This window comes from Mauremys mutica, chromosome 2, assembly GCF_020497125.1.
Source record: "Mauremys mutica isolate MM-2020 ecotype Southern chromosome 2, ASM2049712v1, whole genome shotgun sequence".
NCBI classification, from domain to species: Eukaryota; Metazoa; Chordata; order Testudines; family Geoemydidae; genus Mauremys; species Mauremys mutica.
Genome location: NC_059073.1, coordinates 189,976,769 through 189,998,986, shown reverse-complemented (window position 1 = coordinate 189,998,986; position 22,218 = coordinate 189,976,769). Strand labels below are relative to the sequence as shown.

The 22,218-nt window shown below is 44.1% G+C and overlaps 1 protein-coding gene across 8 annotated transcripts in view; it reads right to left on the bottom strand.

Moving 5' to 3' along the window:
- Positions 1–22,218, bottom strand: part of COBL (cordon-bleu WH2 repeat protein) — a 268,039-nt gene that overhangs the window by 12,169 nt on the left and 233,652 nt on the right. For all 8 annotated transcript variants that reach the window (XM_045004528.1, XM_045004534.1, XM_045004533.1 and 5 more), the window contains 3 exons: positions 8,210–8,313; positions 4,845–6,880; positions 4,055–4,174 (listed from right to left, as the gene is read on the bottom strand). In XM_045004528.1, the coding sequence (XP_044860463.1) occupies positions 4,055–4,174; positions 4,845–6,880; positions 8,210–8,313 (2,260 nt within the window). The remainder of the gene's footprint in view (positions 1–4,054; positions 4,175–4,844; positions 6,881–8,209; positions 8,314–22,218) is intronic.

Below are 22,218 nucleotides of genomic sequence, written 5' to 3'. Positions count from 1 at the left end.
CTGGAGCGTGTATTGGACCTCCGGCGGCAGAGTAGAGGACTGAAGCCATGCAATGCGTCGCATGGTTACCCCTGACGCTATGGTCCTGGCCCCCGAGTCCGCTGCGTCTACCGCTGCCTTAATTAAGGTTCGGGAAGCCAGCTTTCCTTCCTCCAGCAGTGCCGAGAATTCTCGGCGGGAATCCTGCGGGGTGAGCTCTGCAAATTTCCCTAGGCAGCCCAAGATGTTGAATGTATATCTCGAGAGCAGGGCCATTTGGTTGGCGATGCGGAGTTGGAGGCCGCCCGCTGAGTAAATTTTCCGGCCTAACAAGTCCATGCGCTTGGACTCCTTCGACTTTGGCGCAGCGGCGGGCTGTCCGTGTCGCTCCCGGTCATTGACAGATTGGACAACTAGAGAGTCCGGAGCTGGGTGAACGTAAAGGTATTCGTACCCCCTCGGGGGGACCGAGTACTTCCTCTCAACCCCGCGCGCTGTAGGCGGGACGGAAGAGGGCGACTGCCAGATAGCGGCATTGTTCTTTTGAATTGTCCGGATGAAGGGGAGCGCTACCCTCACGGGGGCCTCCGCCCCCACCACGTCCGTGATGGGGTCATCGACCTCCTGGACTTCTTCCACGGGTAGGTTGATGGCCTTAGCTACCCTTCTGAGAAGGTCCTGGTGAGCCTTGAGGTCGATCGGCGGAGGCTCCGACGGTGACGCCCCTGCCACCGCCTCATCGGGGGAGGAGGATGAGGAAGGACCCGGTAGCACTTCTTCCGGTGCCTGCTCCGTGTCTGCGGGAATAGGTGCCCGCGTTTCATGCTCTAAGTGCGTGCCGTGAGCGGCGGCCTGTGGAGTGGGGGACGGAGGTGGCCTGCTGACCGTGGCTACCGGTACCGAGCGCACCGAGCCTGGCTGTCGCGGCGGAAGGGGAGGCCCCTGTTCATGTTCGGCCCAAGGCACCCAAAATCCCCATTGTTGAGGTCCATGTTCTGGTGGGAGGGACCCCGCCCGGAAGTCAATTGCGCTGCCCCTAGGGGAAGCGACTGAGGGCTCTCTTGATGGCCAGGGGGGGGCCGAAGCGGTGGCCGGGCGGACGTCCGGTGCCGGAGTAAAGTGCCCCCGCGGTGCCGACGGACGGTGCCGGTCGTCACGTGGTGTAGCCGGCGAACGGGACCTGCGCGTGGCGCGGTGCTGGGAGCTCGACCGGCGGTGCCGGGAGCTCGACCTACGGCCCCGGGAGCTCGACCGGCGGCCCCGGGAGCTCGACCTGCGGCGTCGGGAGCGCGACCTGCGGCGTCGGGAGCGCGACCGACGGTGCCGGGAGCTCGACCGACGGTGCCGGGATGCGGATCTGGACCGCGTGCGGCGGCGCCTGGAGCGACTGCGTGAGTCTCGACGCCTCTCGCGGTGCCTGGAGCCGGACCTGGTGCGGTGCCGGCGAGTCGGCGACCGGGACTTGGAACGTCGCCGGGAGTGCGACCGGTACCGCGACTGGGAGCGGTACCGGGACTGCGACCGGCGAGGAGACGGGGAGCGTCGTCTCGACGTGGATCGTCGTGCCCGGTGCGGTGGAGAGCGGTGCCGTGAGCGAGATCGGGACCGAGATCTGGCGGCGGTGCTGCGATCAGCTCGGAGGCCCGGGGACGGGGGGCGCATCATAAGTGGCTTCCCAATAGATTTGAGAGTCCGCACCGGTGGCACCGGCAGCTGAGCGCTTGCATCAGCGGTAAGGTCAATCAAATGTCTTGCCGTCGCGAACGCCTCGGGCGTGGACGGCAGCCTCAGCTCCTCCTCGGTAGGTACCGGGGAGCCGGGCGGTGCCGGACTCGACAGGCCTTGCGGCGTCGGAGTCGACAGCACGGTGCACGTTTTGTGCACAGCCTCAGCCTGCACCGTTACAGTCGGAGGCGGCTGGGCTAACGGTTTCTTGTGCTTGTCCGAGACCGTCTTCGGCACTTTGCGCTTCTTTCCCGGGGAGATGGAGCGGTGCCGGGTCTTCGGTGCCGGGTGCTGAGATGCATCATCGGCACCGGGGCGGCTGGGTGCGGTCGGCGCGCTGCTAGCTGAGGCAGTCTTTGGCGCCGCCGGTGCTGGTGCCGGAGGTTGGAGGGCCGACTCCATGAGGAGTTGTTTCAACCTTGAGTCCCGCTCCTTCCTTGTGCGAGGCCTGAAAGCGACGCAAATGGGGCACTTGTCCGACTGGTGTGCCTCTCCAAGACAGCGGAGGCAGGAGTCGTGCGGGTCACTCACCGGCATAGACCGCTGGCAAGCCGCGCAGGGCTTGAAACCCGCCGGTCCGGGCATAAGCCCGCACCGGGGCGGAAGAAGAGGGCTAACCCCTCTAATTCCCTAATGACTATCGTAACACTAACTATAGAACTATTAACAAAACTTAACAACTATGATAACTATATACACTAACGATCGGAGAACGCTAAGGCTGTGGAGGAAAGCAGATCACTCCACTGATCTGGTCACGGGTGGAAAGAAGGAACTGAGGAGCGGACGGGCCGGCTGGGGTATATATCCGCCGCCATGGCGGTGCCACTCCAGGGGGCGCCAGCCGGCCCGCCGGAGTTGCTAGGCTAAAAATGTTCCGAAGAGCCGTGCACGCGCGGCGCGCACACCTACATGGAATGGATAGGAGCAATCACTCGAAGAAGAACTCAGGAGACCTTATACACCATTCCTGGGTGGAGGGATAGCTCAGTGGTTTGAGCATTAGCCTGCTAAACCCAGGATTGAGAGTTCAATCCTTGAGGGGGAAATTTGGGGTAAAAATCTGTCTGGGGATTGGTCCTGCTTTGAGCAGGGGGTTGGATTAGATGACCTTCTGAGGTTCCTTCCAATCCTGATCTTCTGTACTCTGTCCCCTACAATACATATACATTGCACTAATAAGCACAGGCCACATTGTGTGAAAGTGATGGATAGTTCCTTAAAAATAATGCAAAAAGCCCCTCTTTACTGGAGAAAAGAATTTGAAAGTGTCTCTCTGATACAACAATTTATTTTCAGAACTTCCTTCACATGGATTCTCAGCTATGCCCAAGAAGTTCAGTAGCGTGTGTGTGTGTGCAAACATGGCCTTTGCCTTCATCAGTCCTGGAATGGCTGTGTGCCAGGCTGCTCTTTCTCTGCCTCTGGTAACATACTGTGTTGTGGGATGTCAGTACCCGAGGAAGCTGTCTATTCTATCTGCCCCAAGAGTAATGAGGCATTCACAGTTGCTTTGAGGATAATGGAGTAACATAGGGAAGAACAGGGACATTTTGTGGTTGGTAGACATCCAGTGATCCCCAGCTGTGGGGATAGTTGGTAATGGTTTGAGTCACTGCATCAGGGAGATGGGACACTTCTTGCCCAATACACTTCCTTGGCTGGGCCAGTGAACTGAGTAAAGGTTCATATTAGAGCAATTCAAACTCTGGCTATTAAAAATAAGAGATGCCTTAATTAATGGTTAGATAAATTCTTTCAACAGAAGGCGTCATCCAGCTGTCGGGAAATAAGTCAGATTTTTAGTTAGTCGCATACAATTGCATGTATACATTGCATGCATCTAACTAATTACCATAAACAGAATGTGCGTGTGGAGGTCAAGTATTTGCATGCACATATGTCCAGTAGGTAGATTTGTGGGGTAGGTTGACACATAAATTAGGTGGGTTGCAAACTGCCTATTCCTACCATGAAAAGCTAATCCGTAATGTCTAATCCTGTGCAAATGCCGAACTGAAGATTGTTGGGTTAAGTATCTGGAGTGTGCAGTCCCATATTAAACTAATTTGGGTTTACCTTGATTTAATGTTAGCCATCACATTAAAAATGTTTTCCCCTCAGCTACCAGTGTACAACTCTAGTGGAGGCAATGAAGTTCTATAGCTGAGTGCAGAATTTGGCCCATCACATAAACATTACAGTCCTGTCCTTTGTTGTCATAATTTTTTCTAAGGTCTTCTTGTTGCAATGCAAATTATTTTGCATCACTCTAGGTCACCGTGCACCCAGCACATTCAGTAGGAACAACCAATGAGAAGAGCACTGATCCTATTTATCTATTTCTTACCTTTTTTAGTCTTGAGGTGCCACTGTGGCCTCTGATCGCTGCCAGCAGGGCTGAATGCTCATTCTCTGGCTCAGCATATGAGGATTTCTTCTGACTTCCATTTATCATGCTGTCTGAACTCTAGAGTATGAACAAAATAGACACCATCAAGTTGTTACTAGATATTTGCTTAAAGGTAGTTTGAAAACACTTTATTAAAATTGTTCGGAGCACATATCTGTATTTTAAGCTCTGTGGGCCAGGCAGCTTTGCTTCCTTTGGGCCTGATTCTGCAGCCCTTATTCATAATGGATACTACTTACTCAAGCAAGTGGTCCCACTGAGTTAAAAAGGAATGCAGAATCAAGCCTTCTGTGTACTGTGCAGAACACCAAGCACAGTATCAGCAGTTAACAAATAATAAATCTCGATGATATAAAGTAACTGTATATCTTTCATTGACGTGTAGCTAAATGTTTCCTATATACTGCACATTCCGATGTTTATATAACTTTCAGGAATACAGGTTAGGCTTTTAGGTTAACCTCAATTACTCCTCTCTTTATACTGTACAGCTGTATTCCTCTGGTTATTCTAACTAGTGCAAGTGGCTATGCTGTTGCATAACAATATACAGTACGTGCGGAATAACCAGTGGCCTGGTTCTGAATTTTGCTATTATAAATTTTTTAAATACTACGTGTACTACGGCTCATCAACAAGAGTACCAGTTATAAAATAGGCTGCTGTCTACTCCAGTGAATACAGGCTTTTTCCAGTTTCCATGGCCTAAATGAAGTCTCCACTTTACCTTTCGGAGTTTTTCCTTTCCTCCTGCAGTCTGAATGGCTTCCATTAAAGTGCTGTGCAGAGATGTATCTTTTGGAACTGGTTTCTGGACAATGGGTTTAAACTTCTTCTTTGGCCCAAAGATATCGGTCTGTACAGTGACATCAGATTTATTTATACTGTCAGGCTTCTCATCCCTTTGAGAAATGACGTGGTTATTCACAGGCGTAATATTTAGCTCTGACAAGGCTTCCGAAGAATTAGTTTGTATATTGTTACCAGGATGCCATTTAGTGGGCCTCAACAATGAGCTGGAAGAGGATGTAGGTGCTGGGAGATCAGGTGATGTGAATGATGAGGAAGAATTAGTATGGTCCGTCTTCTCACATTTCTGATCAGTCAAAGGATGTGTGTTTTTATCAACTATACTATGTTTCTTGTTAAAACTGTGATCACCTTCTGCAGTCCTGTTATCCTTTGAAGAAGATTTAGTTGGTACACTGATACTCCGTTTATAGAAACCTACAGGGGTTGTCTGATTCAGTAACCTGATGTTCACTGCTTTGTTTTTCGCAGCAGAATTATCACCAAGCATCAACCTGCTATTTGATGCTGTGTGACTGCAAGTAAAAATATTTGAATAAGAGTCTCTCATTTCTGCTGGTTTTATTTCCATAGGGCTGTTTTTGGCCATAATAATGCATCCTTTGGGGAGAGGTTCTGTTCCAGTTTTTATCAATTTTTCTTCATGATTATTCTCCTCTTTATCATGCTTCTCTATCAAATCAGTCTTAAACGTAAGTGGATCTAGGCGTTTTGCAATGGCAGAGGCAACGTAATGGCTTGACGTTCTTTTATAAGGCTTTAGAAATGGGAACTCTGTCTTATCCTTGGTAATTGTTGGGGACACTAAAGTTTTTACCTGAGACTGTGTGGCTGGCACAGGTGGCTTGATTCTTTCGAGCTCAAAATGCCTTTCAGCCACATTTGAAGTAACTGGTTGTGATGGTATAGGTTTTGGATCTGTTAGAGAGAAAGGTTTGCTTTCAGATTTTGAATTAAAGGGTTTGGCGCTCACATTGACTATTGACTTTTTAGAATTATGTTCTATAGAATTGTCAGATTGTTTTCCTGAAGAGTTTGACCTCCAGAATTCCTTTACTCTCCCAATAAGAGGTTCCTCAGTTTCACTGGAAGAAATATCTGACATGTTCTTCTTACCAGCATTTGGAATCATCAGGTTGCCTAGGTCATCTATCTTAATGGCACCAGTGGAGAAGGAATTACCTCTATCGAAGTATTTTATTTCAGGTTTGGGAGGGACAACTTTAAAGGTTGTCAGACCTACTTTAGGTTCATAGCTTGTTACAGAACTAGGGGCACGATGACCCCACAGAGGTGGTGATAGGATATCTTCTTTCTCCTCAGTTGTTTTGGTTGATGGGGGCTTGAATTCCAATTCTGTTTTCATTTTGTTCAAGAATCTTTCCTGACTATTTTGTTCATTAAATGGATTTGTTTTCTCGCTTGCTATGTGGATTTGAGTCTTAGGCTTGAGGTGAGAAGAAATCAGCATGGGTTTGCATTCCTCAGAACTAACACCATCTTTATAGGTGTTTTCCAGTCCCAGGTTGTTTTCATTTCTCTTTTCAAACGAGGATGTAAGAGATTCAAACATCTCTCGCCTCTGTTCTACGGGCAGGGGTTTAGATACATCGTCAGAGGACTGTTGGTGAATTAAGTCCATGGATATACTCCAAGACCCACCATCTACATGTTTTTTATCAAAAGACCCTGCACTGTTATTATTTGTAAAGTTCCCTAAATTAATGGAATCAGCTGAGATATCTTCATCATCTGCGTTAGGGAGTAATGCATTCTCTTCATCTTCAATTGGACCTACTGCGTTAATATCCAGAATCTCATCTATAATTGTTACTGGAACAACAAAGGCAGCATCTTGAGCAGTGTCTGCATCACTGAAATGCGGGCTGGATGCCCCATTTGTGTGGTTTGATACAGAGTCATTATCTGCTTCATAACGTATACCTTCCATTGCTGCAAAAATATAAACAAAAACTTTCACTAATTGTCAGATACGTGCAACATCACTGTCAATTACTCAAAGATAGTTTAGACAATCAACAAATCAGGATTTTGATCACACTTACATAACTTATGACATACCTGTTCACAAGTTTCCATACGTGTTCCTGTGGTAAGAAAAAGCAGTATCTGCATACATTTTACTGTCTGGTTGATGATTACCATCAGCCTATTGTGCGTACACACCTCCTGATGTGGCCAATGGGAATCTCAAATGTGTAGTTGAGGGTAGAATTTAGTCTATTGTTTATACCTTAACTTTCACAAATGTCTCAGTGACAAATACTTCACCACAATATTCCAAAGGAGTATTTCAGAAAAATGGCAAACATCTCTCAATTATGATTTTCAAACCTGGTTAATAAAAACAGTCTGTCTGAGGGACTACCTCAAGCAAGCCAACAACGAAACTGAACTTACATTTCTTTTTCTACCATCCCGCCCTCTCATCATCATCCAGGAATGTAACAATTTCACTGTGAAAGGAGCTATTGGGGTTTATTTCTTCTTTCAATTACTTTGGTGTAAATCAAGAGTGACTACACTCAACTTAATGGACTTGCAAAGGTATAAACCTCCCATAAATGAGATCATAATAGGCCCACTGCATTCTAAGATGCTGCAAAATTATGAGGTTTAAAGAAGGGTTTACATCATTTTGCATCAAACAAATAATTGTGTGATATTTTGATTTATCACAGGTGGTTAGGAAGCAGGGTATTTCTTTGTGAAGACATTTAGTCTCTTTTTATCTATTCTGGTCAGGATTTAGAGTTCTAACTTTAAACTACATTTAGGAATGCAGTTGAAATATCACACAGAAAACATCCCCCCTTCTCCATTTGATCCTGATGAAATATACGCAGTTTGTGTGGTATAAAATGATAGGATCTGGCTACAAAATTGCAAACTACATATGGCACATTGATCACAAACATCGTGCCAAATTCTCTACTTCCACTGAAGTCAGTGAAAATATGCCAGCAGCAAATGTGGCCCATAAAGTGCTAGCTTTCTGGTAGCAGGCACTCATATACAGTGATGTCCATATAAATAACTGGATAAATAGATAATAGCAGTCTAAGGATACTGATTTGATCTAGCAGCAAAACAATATGGGTTGGAGTAGCAGAATTGTATAGTGTGGGTAAAATTTTGCTCACAGATATACGTGTAGCTCCCAGTGACTTCCATGAGAACCTTGCACATGCACAGGGCAGAAACTGACTCTGTATATTTTTGCCATGCCTTGCAACTTCTGTAGCTGACACAGTTCCCTACCTTCTAAATCTTCATCCAGTTCAGCCAAAGTCTGTTGGAGTCGTGCAGCAGTGAATACATCCTCATTGTCATTCTTAGCTGCAGTCGTTTCTTCATCTCTGCTACTAATTGAAAGAAAAAAATGGTGGGGTTATTTTTGCATTGTCACTCTGAAATCCATTCTCATTTCAACCCCTTTGGTTTCATTGTAGATGTGCAGCACCCCCCCCCAAAGAACAAAACCCATGCAGAGCTACAGGCACACACCATACTGACACAACCACGTCTCTTATTAAAGTATCTTTGCACTGTGGGATCTTTGTAGTTTCTCAGTGTGCTGGTGATCAAAAGATTAGGATTAATAAAGCTTGTCACAAAGAAATGGCTTGGTTTCACTGTGAAGTCTGTACAAAGGAGAGTGCCCAAATGGAAATTGTTTGCATATCTGTGTTATTTTAGAGCAGGCTGCTACATGTATTGTGCACACAATCTACATACATATGGATTGCAATAAAAAATAAATACAATTAAGGTCTGTTAAACATCCATTTTTCATTCTGAGGGGAGGAAAAAGGAGTAACTAATCTCTTTGGAGACAGTTCTAACCATATTAATTATAAGCCTGATTATTCACTCAAATATAACAGTATAATCAACAGTAACACCCCTGGTTTCAATGAAGTTATGCAATGGTTTAAAATCAGTGTGAAATCAGAATCAGGTCTCTCATATTTTCTTCAATTGTTTTTTTTTTTTTTAATTACCAGAGATATTTGTGTGAGAACAAGATCTTTGTTCCTTAGAGGTGGAATCCTGACCCCACTGAGGTCAGTGGGAATCTTGCCACTGACATCAGTGGACCCAGGATTTCACTCTAGGACAGGTGTGGCCAACCTGTGGCTCTGGAGCCACATGCGGCTCTTCAGAAGTTAATATGCGGCTCCTTGTATAGTCACTGACTCTGGGGCTGGAGCTACAGGCGCCAACTTTCCAGTGGGTCAGGGGTGCTCACTGCTCAACCTCTGGCTCTGCCACAGGCCCTTCCCCCACTCCATCCCTTCCCACTCCCTCCCCTCAGCCTGCCATGCTCTCGCTTCTCCCTCCCGCCCCCAGAGCCTCCTGCATGCCAGGAAACAGCTGATTGGGAGGTGCAGGGAGGGAGCGGGAGGTGCTGATTGGCAGGGCTGCCAGTGGGTGGGAGGCGCTGAGAGTGGCGGGGATGGGGGAAGGGTGGAGCTGATGGGGGGCTGCTGACTTATTACTGTGGCTCTTTGGAAATGTACATTGGTAAATTCTGGCTCCTTCTCAGGCTCAGGTTGGCCACTCCTGCCTAGGCGTTTGTTTATTCCTTCTCCTTATTCCTCACTTTAAGTCATAACTTGCCAGTCTGTGACATCCCAGTTAGGATTTGTCCTTGTGCTTAGGCTACTGACAAAATAATTTCCTGCTCCAGCCACTCTCAAATCCTTTCACTAGCTTCTGTTTGCCTGTCAAACTTCTTATCCTCATCCAGACACTGTACAACTAGCTCCTGTCCACATCTGCTCTGTTTCCATTTGCTCCCCCACCCACTACCTACGCTCCTCCAAACCCTCCTCCTTCCTGTATGTTCAATTTATACTATTCTCCTCTTCCATCTTTGTGCCATCTTCCATGCCCCAGTCTTATTCTTGAAACTCTTTCCCTTTCCTTCTGTCCCTAATAGTGTGAACCTTCTCACTCAAACCCATCCTTGAACATGCTTCCTTCTGGGAGGTCCTCATACATACAATAAAATGTACTGCTTCAAGTAAAACTGTTCAGCAAATCATATAAGTCTGAATGTTGTTGTCTGTGTTTGAGTCAGACTGCAGGGGCCCAATCCTGCAGAGTACTGCTGAGTGCCAAGGAACCTCAACTGCAGTTATAATTAATAGGCACTCAGCACTTCCTCAAAACAGGCCTTCTGAGTTTCAGTGGGTTCTAAATTAGCTGTTATCACTCAAGAGAGAGATTTGGGCGTCACCGTGGATAGTTCTCTGAAAAGTTCAGCTCAGTGTGCAGCCGTGGTCAAAAAGGATAACAGAATGTTAGGAACCATTCAGAAGCGGTAGAAAAAAAGACATAAGACTAGACACCCACACCTCTAATACTGTGTCCAGTTGTGGTCACTCCTTCTCAAAAAGAATACAGTGGAAATGGAAAAGGGAGAAGGGCAACAAAGAAGATTAAGGGTATGGAACATCTTACAATAGACTAAATAATAGACTAAAACAATTAGGACTCTTCAGCTTAGAAAAGAGATGACTAAGGGAGGGGATATGATAGAGGTCTATAATATCATAAATGGTGCGGGAAAAGTGAATAGAGAAGTGTTATTTACCCTTTTACACAACCCAAAAGCCAAGAGTCACCCAATGAAATTAACAGATAGCAGGTTTAATAGTGAAAAAGTATTTCCTCAACTAACTTGTGGAACTCATTGCCATGTGACGTTGTGAAAGCCAAAAGTATAACTGAGTTTTTAAAAAGAACTGGATAAGTTCATGGAGGGTAGGTCCATCAATGGCTACTAACCCAGAGGGTCAGGGATGCAACCCAAAGTTTGGGGTGACCCTAAATCTCTGACTACCAGAATTTGGGAGTGGAAGACAGGGGTTGATCACTCCATAATTGCCTTGTTCTGTATATACTCCATGAAGCTCTGATATGGGCCCAAACGAGACAGGATACTGGGCAAGATGGATCATGGTCGGACCCTAAACTCTTATGTCCTTATGAGAATCTACCTGAAGCCATTTTGTTTTCATTTATTGAACTTGGGCTGCAAAAAGTCCTTTTGCTATTGCCCGTTGAAATAGACCTCTGAATTATTTTTTGGGGTTGTTCTCCTGTTTCTGTTGTTGACTTAATTAACTTATTACAACACATTTTACTTTCTATGCCATTTTGTTATATAAGTTTCCCCTACTGACTTCAGAATGAACTGAATAAAAATATCACATCCATAGAATCAATGTCTTTTAAAGTTCACCTCTACTTTCTCGCTTCACTGTGTCAGCATTCCTGCAGCTCTGTGCTTAAATGCACAGATAAATTCCTTGAGCCTGACTCTCCTCTTACTTACACCAGCGTAAATCAGAAGTAACTCCCCTGAAGTTATATAAATAAATTGGTATAAGTGAGATCAGAATCAAGCCCCCAGTCCATGCCAATACATAAATAAATAAGCCCCAGAACATTTTTCAGATGTTTGCCATTGCCAAAGACACCAGCTCAGCGAAGCATTTGACCATGTGCTGAATAATAATCAAGTTAAAACATAGCACTTTAACACCTGCTTAACTTTAAGCAAGCAGGCATGTAAGTCCATCTGAAAGCAATGTTTAAGTGCCGTGCTGAATTGGGATCAAATCCAGTAACCAAAATCTATTGTTTAAATACAGAGAGAAAGAACTGACAAACCAAAATGTTATATAGGAAACAGACTGCAAACGGTATATATACATTGCTTCAACAACACAATGGGCCAGATCTTAGGAAGTGCTGATCATCCACCGAAGCCAATGGGAGCTGAAGATGCTCAGTACCACCTGGGATCAGGCCCTACATGTGTTACTCATCAGTCACATTGGAATGCTTATGTTAACCTGAGTTTTCTTGTCAACAGACCTATGGAAAGGCAAGGGAGCAAGAAGAGACAGGTTCATTCTCATCTGATCTACAGGCTGAAGAAGTGAAGGTTCCAGTGCAGAAGCCAGAGGATGCAAGGCCCCAATCTTACAAAAAACATGAAGTAAATGGAATTAATTATTTGAGAAAAGTTACCGAACTATCTAAGCTCTTTGCTGGACCAGGCCTAAGCAAGGAGCTGTTATCCACACGCAGTGCAGAGTTCTATTATGTGTGGGTTCTCATACTGTGCTCATCACCGTAGTATCTACGCAAATTCCAGCAGTGCACTAAACCTCATGATTAATACCTGTCATGTGCTGTTTGTTCTCTCATCCTCTTGACCCCAGAGTCCAAACTATTTCTTCCCGTTTTATGTATACTCCCTCCCCCCACCCCAAAAACCTTATTACTCCTGGGGGAATTCTAGGCCGCTGCGCAATGCAGAATTTTACAGAAATTAATGTTGTGGAGGCAGAATTTCCTTTTCCCCACAGAAATGGGCTGCAGTGCAGCTGGCAGCCATTAGGGGCCACTGGACCTGGCAGAGCCCAGCCCCCACCCCTAAGAGACACTGCGGAGGAGAGGGGGAGGGAGCTAAAGGGTTCCTGGCAGCTGCAGTTCCCAGCATGCCCTGAGGGAAGGAGAGGGCGGTGCACAGGAAAGTGTGTGCAAGCCGGGGACCGAGCATCAGACTGTTTTTCCCTCTGGATCCCTGTGCTCGGGGGAGGGGAAGAGAGAGGCGGGTGTCTGGGCTGTGGGGGCACAGCTGGGCTCTGAGGGGAAAGAGGTGCAGGTATCTGGGCAAGGGGGGAGCCCCACGGCTTGGTTTCGGGAGGGTGCGGATATCTGGGCTGGGGGAGGGGATTTAGATATATTGGCTGGGGGTAGGGACCACGGCTAGGCTCTGCGGGGGGTGGGTTGTGGGTGTCTGGCCCACTGGCTAGGCTCAGGGGGGAAGGGAGCGGAGAAACAGGAACTGGTTTGTCATAGGGGGTTTCTTTAACTCTCTACTCCTGGGGGAATTTTTGTGTGTATCTGTATTGTTACAGACATACTTGCTTACAGGTATTTTGGAATAAATTACCAAAATGATGTGATTATGTAGTGTTATTTTGAAAAATTAAATCTGCAGAATTTTGCAGAATTTTGCAATATTGTACACAGATTTTTTTTTTCAGGGCACAGAAATTTTAATTTTTTGTTGCAGAGTGCCCCGGAGAGTAACTTATGTTTTATTCTGATAGTGTTCATTCAGTCTCCTAAAATACATAGGAAAGTGGCATTACAGATAAAGTCTAGTGGATTGTGCTCAGGGGCTAGGAACCAGAAAGTCTTGAGGTACAATTCTAGCTATAGTATGGACTCACTGTGTGGTCTCAGGGATGTTGTGTAGAATCCAATCCATCTCTCACTGAAATCAGTAAGAGCCTTTCCAAGATGCTGGATTTGGCCCTTACAGCTAAATTATTACTTCCCCTTAATAGGCACAGAATGGGCAGGGATTTCTTCCCAATTTCTCTGTGTACTTGTGCAGTGATAGAGTATTGTCTGCTTCCTAATCTCTGTGCCTCAGTTTCCCTAGCTGTAAAACTGAGATAACAATACCTAACTCATAGGAGTGTTACAAAGAAAATTAGTTGCTTGTACAGTGCTTTGGAAATGAAAGTACTGTACTATTATTATTTTTCTCTTAAGCATAAGGCTTTAGGGAAGGTGCAATTTTTTGTGTATTTCTTAATTCTAACAAGATTCATTCTCCTTCCCCCAAAAAACTTTCCAGTGTCCATATACAAATATTAGGGCTTTTCTTGAAATGATCATGGTTTCAAAATACAAGTGTGTGTGTCTTGCGTGAGGGGAAGATCTAGGGGTTTCCAGTAGCTCACGTGACATATACATATGCTTAAAACTACTTTTCACATGACAGTCTTTAGCAAAAGAAAACAAAAGAGCCTTTAATTTCTTTTTAAACCCTCCCTCCCTACCCTTTAGCTTTTTCTTTTGTTGACAGTTCTGTTTTGGCTAGAATCCAAGACAAACATAAGATTTATTCTGATATTGTGTTTTACATGCTGGATAAACATTAGCAATGGCATTTTCTCACACACTATTTTTCATTCGGGAAAGAACATGATAAACTTTAGGTTGCTTTTCTCATACAGTAAGAGGTGCTGAAAATTATAGCACTGCTGAGTTTTTAGCCAAGCTAGAAAGAGCAAACGTGCATAGCTCCAGAACGCTGCTCTCTATATTCCTTATGTAGATTAGCAGAGATCCATGCAAGGGCAAAGCCTGGGGTGCAGCAACTCCTCACCTACTGACTTTAATGTTCCACTGAGCTGAGGCCCCAACATATAATTATTCCTCCGCAGTCACTCTCTCAGCTGGAGACAAAATGAAAGTTACGGCAGCATTTTGTCAAATTAGCACCACAGAAAAAGGACTTTTATGAGAAAGTTTAATTCAAAGGGGGAAGAGAAAAAGCTCAGCTACATCTAATCATAAATACAGCTTACAGTTAAAGACACTATAATTGCAGTCAGAGACGCTGCCATTATAGTATATTTAGAGCGACTTCTTTGGGTTTTAGCACATGATCAAATTAACCCAATCCTGAATTAAGAGTATTTCCAAAGAGTTATGGAAAGCTTGATATATAGTATCAGATGTGGATGGCTGCAAAACAAGCTTAGTGTAGCTGAAAAACACAATGGGTAACACAGGGCTATGTGAACTGCCTTAAGGAGACAGAACAGTCATGCTGATTTTCTGCCCCCATCCAGTAATATCAAAAGACCCAGGTTAGCGGTTCCCAGATGTCCATTCTTGGCACAAGGCTCATCTATGCTAAATAATCGTGGGCCCTATCTTGAAAGGTGCTGAGCACTGATGACTTCCACTGAGGGGCCTACTTGAATGGGTGTTGAGAGCACTTGGCACCTCACAAGAGGCAGTCAGTAGCTTGGAGGAACCAGCCTGCCCTTTGGTGTAGCAGGATGATCCTAGGATTAAAACAACGGACAGGGACTCAAGAGCTTCAATTCCCTTTTCTTCCACAGACTTTCTTGTGTGGTGTTGGGCAAAACACTTTATTTCTCTGTGCCTCAATTGTTCATCTGTAAAACAGGACTAATGATCCTTCCCTATCTCACAGAAGTGACGTGAGAAGAAATGCTTGGAGTACTCTGGGAATGGGAGCTACGTAACAAGATAGATATTGAATGAGTTTAAGCTGCCCTGAGAACATGTTTTTGAAAGAGCATCCTTGTGAATAAGGCTTTCTATTTAAATTAAGTCACGGTGGGGACCCCAGACAACCTCCATGTATTGTATTGCCATTTGGACTGGATTTTGTAATTAATGTAGCTAAATGCTTTTCAATGGTGGGAGTAGCTGTTTTCCAAATTAGCCAACAGGCCTCCAAAACCTTTGAAAGCATTTGTTTTCCTCTTCATCTTGTCAGAGGTGAAGGGGCTTTTTGATTTGCCATTTGAAAGAGAACGTAAAGGCTGAAAAACAGCACAGTTAGGCAACCACACTCCCAGAGGGCACCCTACAGTTTGACACCTCCAATTCCAACCCCTTCCCTCCGCCAAAAAAAGTTAGAAAATGATCTCCTTTCCCCTCAAGCCTACTCCCTCCTTTCTGAGGTGCAAGTGAACTTCAGTGTGAAAACTTTTAATGTTCCAGCTTCATATGACCAAAACCTGCAAACAGTGCCAAACTGTATGCTGTTAATGTACTGGAAAGTACATTCCATTTGGGACCGGTTAGATAATAAAGTCATCATTTGTTTTTAATGCAAGGTTTCTGAAAGTGACAGACAAATAGAAGAAAAGAAAAAACATTAGGTCTGTATTCTGCCATTGTGTGAATGCCACATATCCCTGCTTTTCATGTTGTTAAAGGAGAATAAAAGGCAAGCAGCACTCCCTTTTTGGACACAGGAGAGTTTGGTTATCAGGTTTATTGGAGTGTATTATATTTATAGGAGGGTAAAAGTGTGCACAAAGGTTGAATGCATCCATTTCCCATTCTCAAAGAGTAACTGGCTTGTCAAGACTAGGATATATGGGCCCAGTTCTGCCCTCAGATATATAAGCATTACCACCAATTGATTTTAATGGGAACTGCATGAATATGAGAGAAAAATTGGGTTGCTTCTTTGTAGCAAAAATAATGTGCATTTCTACTACAGGTCTCTTTCATGTTCACTGGTCAAAAAACACCACACTGAAATTCAAAATGTTGCTGTTTAATATATATTACTGCTTTGCATTTCTTAATATTATCCGAGTGCTTTATATACAAACATTAATGAATTAACCCACAATATAACGCTCTGGAGTGTAGAAATATTACCCCTGTTTTAAAGATGGGGAAACTGAGGTACTGTGAGGTTATAGTACTTGTCTCAGGTTGAGCACCAAAAATCTGAGCCAGAATCTTGATCTCCTAACTCCCAGCACTGCAGCTTTATCAATACTACACTTCCTTACATGTAAAAGATTCTGCAATTCCACAAGGACAAAACACTTTGCTTATGTATACATTTAATTAAAAGGCTGGCTTGGATTGTTACTCTAATGACTGTGAAGGTCTATTACTTTAGAATAATAGTTTCATCATCATCTTCCCTCTATGTGCATCAGCCAGCAAAGAAATGCATGAATATGTCCAGATTTTTAATATTCTTTTATGGGGGGGGGAACCAAGGGAGGGGGAAGCCAGAGATAGAGAAGGAAAGGATGGAAATAACCATATTTGTAGAATATGAGGGTTGTAAACCTCTCAAACATTTGCGGGGTTCATAAAAGTAATTTCCATTCCCCCAAATTCTCCCATTTTAACCTATTTCTTCCCTATAAACACAATTCAGATAATATAAAATGTCCTTTTTACCTCGCTAAAATAAAACCCATCCTATGTATTATGGATAGTACAGTCCAACATGACATTCTCATAAAAAACTAGGGAAAATGAGATCTAGATTAAATTAGTACAGTATAAGGTGGGTGAAAAACTGGTTAAAAGATCATTCTCAAAGAGTAGTTATCAACGGATCACTATAAAATGGCGAGAGTGTGCGGGAACGTATCTAGTGAGGTTTCACAGGGGTCAATCCCTGGGTCCGGTACTATTCAATATTTTCATTAATGACTTAGATAACGGAGTGAAGAGCATGTTTATAAAATTTGAAGATGATGCCAATCTGGGAGGAGTTGCTAGCACTTTGTAGGATAGGATTAGAATTGAAAAAACCAACATGACAAATTGGAGAAATGGCCTGAAATCAACAAGATGAAATTTAATAAAGACAAGTGCAAAGTACTACATTTAGGAATTTAAAAAAAAGAAACACACAAAATGGGGAATAACTGTCTAGGCAGTACTACTGCTGAAAAGGATCTGAGAGTTATAGTGGATCACAAATTGAATATGAACAATATGATGCAGTTACAAAAACGGTTAGTATCATTCTGGGATATATTAATAGGAGTGTTGTATTGAAGACACATGATGTAATTTTTCTGCCTTACTCAGCACTGTGGGTAGGAGCCTCAGCTGGAGTACTGTGTCCAGGTCTGTGCGCCACAATTTAAGAAAGATGTGGACAAATTGGACAGAATCTACAGGAGAGCAATTAAAATGATAAAAACTTTAGAAAACCTGACCTATGAGAAAAGGTTGAGAAAAGGTTAAAAAAACTAGGCATGTTTCGTCTTGAGAAAAGACGACTTAGGGATGACCTGACAACAGTCTTCAAATATCCAAGGGCTGTTATATAGAACAATGATCAGTTGGCCTCCATGTCCACCAAAGGTAGGTCAAGTAATTTGCTTAGTGTGCAGCAAAAAAGACATTATGAAACACTGTCTAAGTATAAAGATACTTAAACTCTGGAATAGGCTTCTAAGGGTGGCTGTGGAATCCACAACATAGATTTTTAAGAAGAGGCTGGAGGAACACCTGTCAGGGGTGGTCTAGGTTTACTTGATCCTGCCCTAGGGCAGTTGGGCAGGACTAGATGACCTCTTCAGGCCCCTTCCAGCCCTGCATTTCCATCATTCTCCTCTGTCCCAATGCTAGGCTGTCACAAGTGGCATAGATGTTCTACGTGGGATATTCATTTTTCATTAGAATTTCTCTGTTCCTCTCTGCTCTTCCTCCACTAGTTTCTCTATATTTGTTTTTCACTCTGACCACTTTCTGCTTGAATTTCATCATTACATTCCCCCCCTCTTCTCTCAGTTCCCATTTTCCCTAAGGAACACAAAGCTTATATCATTCAAGTTTAAATGGGCTGAAAATTAGGCACAAGTTCATCCACCCCTACTCTTTTATCATCAGCCCATCAAAAAAAACAAATAGCTCTGTAACGAACAGAACAACAGTTTCTCAGGTTGGTAACAAAAAGACGCTTCTCCTGCTCACAGTAGCCTCAGCTACTCGGATGAGAGTCAAGTGTTACAAACTCTCCAAAAAAGAGAGGAAATAGGCTCCTTAATTCGAATCCAGGTCATTAATTGATCCCAATAGATTTTTTTCATGCCCTCAATCAGCTTCATCTGGAGGAATCTGCCTCCACTCGTTACTGCTGAAACTATCTCAGGCAAGGGAAAAATCCCCTTCCCATAGCCCATGGACAGATATTAACACATGGCTCAGCACTGTGTTGCATTTACACATCTGGTCACAGGCTAAGAATGCTGTATTTTTTGGCTTTGTAATCTGCACATTCCTCTACTTTATAATTTACAAATCTCTAGCTGGTTATTATTAATTATTATTATTATTATTATAGGTGGGGCTGGTGGCACTGCCTGTTATTAAGGTTGCCTGATTTTTCCATTGTAAGACCCTGTTTTCAGTTGCATACATCTCTGTGAAACTTCAACTGTTTGGGTTTAAATTTTCAAGGCTGGGTGTTTGTCTCTGGCATTTTTGGGGAATTCAGCTGTTTCTGAGAATGAAGCAAGGGAAAAATATGCTGTTTTGCCATGCTAAAAAATCCTTGAGATCTCTTTGGAGCAAGGACTTGAAATTTGGAAGTGAGTGGCCTTTCTTAAGGGATGTGCCTTTTGCATTCCTGTGAAAATCTGCCCACGTTATAAGTTTTTGAAAAATCACAGTTTGCATATGCTCCACAGCAGCTAAAATCTCTGAATTCTGCCCTCACCAAGCATGTTTGAACCTCTCAGCTCCTAGTGATGACCTAGAGTATGCACCAAAGCCATTCCCACAGTGAGACTGAGTATGCTCCACACCCAGGGTTACATGGGAGAACCCGGACCTTTCCTGTAATGGCTGCTCCCCCTGCCCCTCTGGACAAGGGTGGGGCCAGGCACTGGAAGTCAGACCAGGGAGCGTCTGTCCTGTGCTCTCAATGGCCACGCTACTTGCGCCCAGGCACTGTGAGGGAGGAAGTAATCTGATTCAAATGCAGAGGGGATAAACGTGGGACACGGGGGAGAGAACAAGGAGTCTGTTGAGACTGGGGCTGGAGAAGGGAGAGAAACTGGGACAGGGAGTTGGAGTGGGGGATCCTGGGACTAATTTGGTGGGAAAGCTGGGACAGGAGCCACAGAGGAAGAGGCTAATTGGTTGGGAGCTGTGGGGGAAAGAATGGGACTGGAAACTGGTGAGAGACCAAGAGGGGGGACTGTAAGTCATTTGGCTGATGGAGGGGAAATCGAGTTTGGACACAGCTTGGGGGGAGACTGGGACTAGGAACCAGTGGAGGGAGATGGGAGGGATGAGACAGATCTGACAAGGAGCTAGGGTGCAGAGGGAGAACTGGGACAAAGAGCTAGGGAGTGGGTGAGGGAGATTGGATGAGGAGCCTGGGGATGAAGACTGTGACTGGGAACTAGTGAGGTGAGGGAGAGAGTTTGGATGAGAAGCCAGGAAAGAGAAACTGGGACTGACTGGGCAAGGAGACTGGGGACAAGGAGCTGGGCATGAGGGTGAGGAACTGGGACTGGCTGCGTGAATACAGTGGAGGGAGACCGAGTTGTGGAATAAATTGAGACTCAGACAATGAATCTGGAGAGAGATTGGGACTGGCTGGCCAAGGAGACTGGGACTAAGACAAGAAGCCAGGTGTGCGAAACAGACAAGGCAGGGACAGGTTGGAGAGGGTGGGGCACAAGGGGTCAGGCTTATAGGAAATGGGTAGAACAGTCTGTCCCCACTAGACACACTGCCTTCCAGAGCCTGGAATGGAAGCCAAGATTCCCAAGTCTCCCCTTTTCTTTGCTGTCAGCAAATATGTGCAAAAGTGAAACCCACTGGGAAAGTGTGTCTCTCATCCCCTTCTAGTGCTTGTCTACATACAGGATGGCAACCTACTAGTGCTATCATTTACTTTGTTAGCTCAAGTCTGTGCGGTGGATCTTAAGGTTCTAACCCTCTAATCACCCATGTGGGTATCAATATGATGTCACAACATGAAAATTTTCTTTTTTCATTTTGCTTTTTTAAAATCTAGGAAATTATACACACAAATCTATGTTAAAAGAAGTTTATTAAGGTTGCTAAGTCACTCACTCAAAAGTTAGGAAATGTCAGAATTAAAGTTGCCCAGGCAACCTTAATTCAGCTCCCTTGCACATATGAAGTAGATACAGTCTTTAATTACATGATCGCATACTATTTTTTCCTACAGCGCCCCACTTCATTTAGTGCACAGGATCGTCCAGTTCTAGATCTGGAGCAGGGTTTTGTAATTAAGGAGGCTGTTGTCTGTAGGACCCCTGCCTCATTTGTTGTTGAAGCTGGAAGATTGTAGTGAATAAGGCAGGAGCCTGCAGGAAGAGAAATAGGGGGTCTTATGGTTAATGTGACCTTGGAGAACTGAACTCTATTCTTGCCTGTGTCACAGGGTTCCTGAGAAATGCTAAACAAGTCACTTAAATCAAACTTGTCATAGACAATCACTAATTGGTGTGTTCTTCATTTTCTGGGTGCCCAACTTATGGCTCTGGGGCCTGATTTGCAGAAGTGCTGAACAGAGCAGGCCAAATAAATGATTGAGACTCATTTGAGTTTGGGGGCTCAACCAAAATATATGGAAAAAAATGGGTTTAATTCGAACCCATATCAATTTTTTTTGAATTTTTTTGTCAAATTGAAAACTTGAAAAATATTTCTTTTGAATAGACTAAAAATATTTTGGTCAACTGAAACCAATTTTTTTTCAAGCTTTTTGGTTCAATTGGGACATTTTTGGGCGGTTTTCATCTTTGTGTGCGTGTGTGTGTGTTTGTGTGTCTTAAAAAATTGGTCAGATTTCAAAATAGAATGCTGTTTCAAAATGAAAAAGCCAAAATGAAATGGTTCGAAACAGTCAAAGAAAAAATGTTTGGACTTTTTTGATTTTTCCCCATAGTTCTTTGGCTGAAACTATCAGTCCAATTTGACCCAAATCTGCAAATGGTTTTGGAGCCCCCCAAAAAGCATTTTTCAGCAAAAACGTTATTTGCTAAAACCATTTCACCCAGCTCTAGTGCTGAGCCCTCAGCATTGCAACTTCAAGGTCAGCAAGAGCTATATTTGAACATATTAAGTTCTATATACTGCTAAGTACCCTGAAAAATCAGGTCCTAGGAGTCTGAAATGGGAACCCAACATTAGTGGACACTTTTGACCTTAATCTCTCTGTGTCTCAATTTCCCATGTGTAAAATGGGGGTAATGCCAACCCCACACCTCACGGGGGGGCTGTGAAAATAAATTAATTAGTGTTCAGGTACTGCTTGGATACAAGAATGATGAGCATCATAGGTAAGCTCATGAGGATATTAATCATTCTGACTTCAGAGCAGGGTTTGAATAGTCTGCAGTAAATAAGGCATGGGCCCCAAACTGAGCAAAGAGGATCAAACAAAATATTGAATAGCTGCTCATTAAGTGAGCACTATCCATCCTGTGCACAGAATAAGGCTGGGGTCCTGCAGAAAAAATTATATGTGATCAGGTGATTAAAGACTATGTCATAATACAAAAGCACAAGGGGGCCAAATGAAGGTTACGCTGGCAGAGCCTAACTTTTGACTGCTTGATTTTACAACCTGAATAATGTTCTTTTAACACAGCATTTTGTGTGTAATTATTTATACAGTTCCACACTGTAGGTGTGCATGATGCTTTGCAGATATATAAAAGTGACCGATCCTTGCCCCAAGGAGCTGGCATGCTGACACCAAACAAAGAATGGGAAAAGAGGGGGTATGGGAGGACAGGAGTAACAACTGTGAGAGATCATGAGATGTGTTTATTGCTACGTATGCAACATTTTAACTTCTCTGTGGTTTGCTTATTATTCATATAATACTATATATTAAAATTTTGTGAGCAGGTATGTGATAAGATGCT